General features: G+C 32.2%; 1 protein-coding gene across 1 annotated transcript; it reads left to right on the top strand.

The window, feature by feature from the left end:
* Positions 1-4389: 4389 nt before the first annotated feature.
* On the top strand, positions 4390-5248 carry NCU05742 (hypothetical protein; the record flags this gene model as incomplete). The annotated part of the gene is made up of 4 exons (XM_957947.1): positions 4390-4396; positions 4593-4630; positions 4777-4797; positions 5006-5248. The coding sequence occupies 4 exons, from the start codon at positions 4390-4392 to the stop codon at positions 5246-5248; spliced, it is 309 nt and encodes a 102-aa protein (XP_963040.1).
* Between the last annotated feature and the right edge of the window lie 272 nt (positions 5249-5520).

Here is a 5520-nt window from a genome sequence, read left to right as displayed (position 1 = left end):
CGTAGCTAATCTATAACAGTAGTTTACCTAAATACGTATAATAGATATACTCTTGCCGCTGGCGGGTTTGCTATTTTACGATTTTTTCTTTAAATATCTAATATTAACTAGCAGCTATTTCTATAATAATTGTAACGAATTTGTAAATATCGCTATTACTATTAAGAAGGTAGCTCTTAATACTAAGGTTACTTAATTTAATTAGAAACGTAATTCTAAAACTAAAATTACAATACTATTTAATATAACAATATACCTATTAATCTCTAATAGGAAGCTAATTCTTTTAAATATATTAAAGGATATTCTATTATACCTCAAATTACTTCTTCAACTTCCCCCAAATAGCCTAGAACTCTAACTCAATATAGGCATACATCACAAACTTAAATATATTTATAACACTATAGGGGTTATTAGTGATCTTGCCTACCTTTGAATTGGGATTGCGTATTGATGAATAAATGCTTTAATCGGTTAAATTAAAAGAAACTGGATTATCCTAATCATTTTTACCCTCTTCGTTTTTAAAATTATCGTTATTATTCTTAATCTTCTTCTATTTCTTTTTAGCATTAAATAGTACGTTCTTAATAATATGAAATAAATAGAATTATTATTAAATATCAGGAAATATCTCTCCCAGAAATTGCTTTATTTCGTCGTATTTATCAATAATAATAACGGTTGGGGTAGGTAGATTATAGCGTAATCCTAACTCTTTGGTAGCTTTAATTAAGAAATTAAAGGCTTCCTACTTTTCGTTATTAATAATACTAAAGACGTAATTAAATATAGAACCAACGGATGAGACGCTCGATACCTAGTAAAAGGGATAATGAAATCGGTTGGTATTATATATATTATAAATATTTATAACTTTAAAGAACATTTTAACTATCTCTATATAAGCTGGGAAGGTAAACATAAGCCCTAACAACCTCTCTTTATTATCGGGATCCATTTATTTAATATATTTAATATTATTATTATTAAATAACTTAATTAAAGCACTAATTGGGGTATAGCTATCGAAATTACAATGACGAATACGTGCGCGTACGTTGTAGATATCGCTTCTTATATATATAGATTCAGGAAAGTCCTCTCGTACCATAGTAGTAATTTCTCGAATTCGTATAGTATCTTAGAAATATCGTCGATTTTCTTAGGGATTTCTGGCTTTATTTTACAGTGCTAGGGGTACGCTAATAGATCCTAAGACTAGCTATAGTTATAAACTTAGTAATTTTAGTTGGGATTTAGTGAGAAGTACCAAAGACTATTATCTTTATCCTTCTTTATAACCGCCTTCTATTAATAACTATACTTCCGTAATGCCGTCTTTCGAATTATAGCAATAAATAGGCGTAAATTACTAAAGCGGTCATAGAGGATATAATAACGAGTATAATCCTTAGCTGGGACTTTAGGTTTAATACTACGACCTCTACTTCGAATAATAGTAAAGCCGTAATACTTAGCCTACTCGTTAACTACTTCTCAAAAATTCTCGATTGTAGCTATAGGGAGTATAGCGCCAAAAGGTAGATTAATAATAGTATCTCTGTAGTCGAAAAGCTCGTCTTCGGGTTCGCTGTCAGAAGCGCCGTCGAGGGAGGGACTGGGACTGGGACTGGGATTGGGACTGGGACTGGGATTGGGATTGGGATTGGGATTGGCTTTGGGTAACAGTATGCTAGACTCATTGTTGGAATCGCTAGGAGAGTTAACGAGAGTATCGTTGTTAGAGAAGCCTTCCTACTCCTCTTTGTTGGTGGCGTTGCGGTCGGTATCGCTGGCAGCGTCGTAGTCGGTATTGGTATGTACTATCTTGAAATGTACGTGCGCGTAGCGTTATAAGGCTTTAAGAAAGTTAGTAAATAGTTATAGTGATTGATGCGATTGATATTTACGTACGTACGGTCGATTTTAGCTTGTTGTGGTAGTGAAAGGAAGTCTAGTTATAAAGAAAGAGGAAGAGGGAGGTAAAAGAAGGTTCAAAATCACTAAGTCTAAAATCTGGGTATTGAGTGCTTGTGAATAGGGGTTCTACTGGTTGATTGGGTTTGGCGCTGTCTTATATGAAAGGCTGTTGTACGATTATTGTCTGGTTGAAATAAAAGATGGTAAAAAAAGATGCCTACGTTAAACCCTAACCCGATTGGGGCACGGATTAGGATTGGGGCACGAGTAAGAGGTTGATGGGGCACGCGGAGTAAATGCCAAGTATACTACTATATATACTACTACTATAATAAGACTGGGTGCTATAATAGGACTATATATAGCCTAATTGTAATTGGGAATTAAGTTGGGAGTAGAGTTAGTAACTACTACCAAATTAGAATCAAGAACTATAGTAGGATTGGAAACTATATTAAGATTAGGAGCAATACTAAAATTAGGAGCAATACTAAAATTAGGAGCTATACTAAAATTAGGAATTATATTAAGATTGGGAATTATAATTGGATTAAGTCTTATTAACAGTAAAATTAGTATTGAAGGTAGCCTTAAGACTAAAAGCTAAATAATTATCTTCTCTAGTATATTTAGTATAATTCGTTTAGCCCCGGGCCCTATTAATAAACTTTCGTAAAGTAATACTAATAGATGTTAAATTAATAATAGTAGTAGTAAGTATAAATAAGTTAATAGTAATAATTGTTAAATTAATTAGAACGCTCTTATTAATATAGTCTTACTACTTTAAATATTAAACCTAGGCGAATATATCGTCGAATCCTACATTTAAAGAATCTTTAGTAGCAATTATACTATAATCGTCTCGTAAATAATTTTTTGATTATTACTTTTGGAAGTGTCGTTATTATCCTTAAACGTAAAAAAATAAACTACCTCTACCTCATTACGAAAGCCTTAGGGGGGAGGTATATTACTTTGATTTTGAAAGCTTTAACTTTAAAAAGGAAATTAGCCTTAAGGAGTAAATTAGCTTTAAAATCCCAAGAATATAAATTAACCCTATCTTTATTATATATTACCTATAGGTTACCTATATTATTGTATAGGGTAATAGCTATATAATATATATTTATTGGTAGTTGACTATCCTTTTAATGGGGATTAGTTAATCTAATTATAATAAATTTAATATAACGTCCTAGTTGGTTTATAGGAATAGTATAACTATTGCTAATATAGGGTATTGAGGTATAGCAATATTAATGAATAGAAGTTAGAATCGGGTCTAAATCGATTAACTAAGGGTTCGCTTACTTAACTATATCCGGGGATTTATAAATAGCTAGTAATAGTACGCTAGGGAAATACCAATATAATTAATATTTTAATAGTAATCGCTTTGGGGCGCTAATCTTTAGGGCGCTAATTATCGAGGTTATTAAAGTCGTCCTATACGTCTATACCTCTTAGTAGATAATTTTAATTATTTAAACTACTATTGTCAGTATTAGGAAAGAGTCTGTTAATTATTTATATAACTATTAAGTGAAATAGTTATAAGTATAGTATTTAATATATTAACTTATAGTAACGGCAATTAAGAGCCCGCTAAACGTCTAGTTATAATCATCGAAAAAATACAATTTAAAAATAAAATCCTTATATTATATAATAACTTCATTTTATAATACGTAATCTTTTATATAATACCTACCCGCAATAGTTATATTATGTATGATAACTTGGAATTTGTATTACAATAAGTAAGAGAGAGAGGAGGAAGAGGTAATAAGGTAAAAGAATTTTAAAAGTAATAAATCTTAAAGATAGTCGGTAAATAAGGTAATAAATAGTACTAACGTGGGGCAAAGGATTCTACTATATTCCAAATTACCGTATCGGTATGGGTACTATATAGAACCTTGATATTGATATTAAATAGACTAATTAAAACAGCGGGATAGTATTAATAGTATTAGTAATATTTCATTTACTCTACCTACTCCATCGAGAACTTTAGGTAGGTCTGGGTCGTAGTAAATATAGTTTTAGTAAGGAAGGATATAGGACGGCTAATAGAATTTAACTATTAATATACCCTTAACCAACCCTACACTCCTATCCCGCCTCTACGCTATATCTACTTTAGAACTTACATACTTCTATATCAGTATTTCAATGAATCTAACCACCATACTTGATTAAATAATAAATAAAGAAAAATAAAATACCTACCGTAATATACTTTTAAATGATATTTATAACTAATATAAAATGAAATATGTATAAAGTAGTTCTAATCCCTATAAATAGTTTAACTTTTAAAGTACCTCTACTGGTTAACCGCTAATCCCTTACTAACTAATAATCTAATATTTCTTTCTCCTCTATTAATTAAAACTCTACTTTATATACTTAATAAAACTTCCTATTACCTTTATTCGAACTCTTTGTATTAAAATGCCCGGTTTATATATATTGAAATACTTCGTTCGTATAAGTCCTATCAAACCTAAATTTTAATAAAAGACCTTTCAAACTCGGTTACAGTAGTTATAGTATACTTCGCAATATATCTAATCTCCCAAACTAATAACCTAAATAATTACAAAGATCACCCAGTTATATAGATTCGTACGTCCCACTATTTAATAATAATATAGCTATATCTAGCGCCGATAACGACGAGGAGGAAGAGGAGGTAGAGGAGGGGGGTAATAACAATAATAAAGATAAAGGTAAAATATAGAACCGACTCACTTTATTTTTATTTTACTACTAACTTAAAATAGGTGCCATCGATTAAGACGCTATACTTAGCTGTGAACCCCCTCCACCGACATACAGTGGATTAACCGTCAATTAACGGTAAGTCGGACACTACCGTCATAAGGAGTCTACCGTCCCACTATAGTAAATAGGTCTCAACAGTAGTTTTTTACACTACGGTAAAAGTGTCTGCACCTTCCCAAGAGGTCAGATCTATCCCAGACTCATGTAGACTAGAAAATCAATCCCTATCAGAGAAAATGCATCCCTGTCACCTACATACATGCATACATACAGGCATATACAGAAAAAAGAGTATTGGGAAGTTGCGATCAATATATATACATTTGTCTACGGAGCTACCTACAGTCTACCACCCCGCGCACAGTCCAGCCCAGCGCTGCACCTACACCCGGCGCTGGACCGGGTATACGGTCTAGTACGCTACTACCCCGACCCCGACCCGGGATTATATTACACCAACGTACCGTACCGTGCCGCACCGCTTCCCGGCGGCCGGCGCTATACGCCGGTACTAGATGCGATATAATAAATACAACTATATATAGTATAGTACAGGAGTGCGATGGATATAATTAAACTTACTATAAGTAGTAATACGCTTATTGCAATTGCATACACAATTAGAATTACAATGCGATGGATACAATAGATGCGATAGACATAATGATACCATTTAATTATAGTTAATTTATCTATACAATTAAGTATACTAGTAAAAGTATAGAAGAATGAAGATAAAGTATTGTACTAGCAATTCGGAGGACTGGGAACGATAAAGCTTGCAATAAACCTTTATAC

Source organism: Neurospora crassa, linkage group III (genome assembly GCF_000182925.2).
Source record: "Neurospora crassa OR74A linkage group III, whole genome shotgun sequence".
Taxonomy (NCBI): domain Eukaryota; kingdom Fungi; phylum Ascomycota; class Sordariomycetes; order Sordariales; family Sordariaceae; genus Neurospora; species Neurospora crassa.
This window is presented reverse-complemented; position numbering and strand designations above follow the sequence as displayed.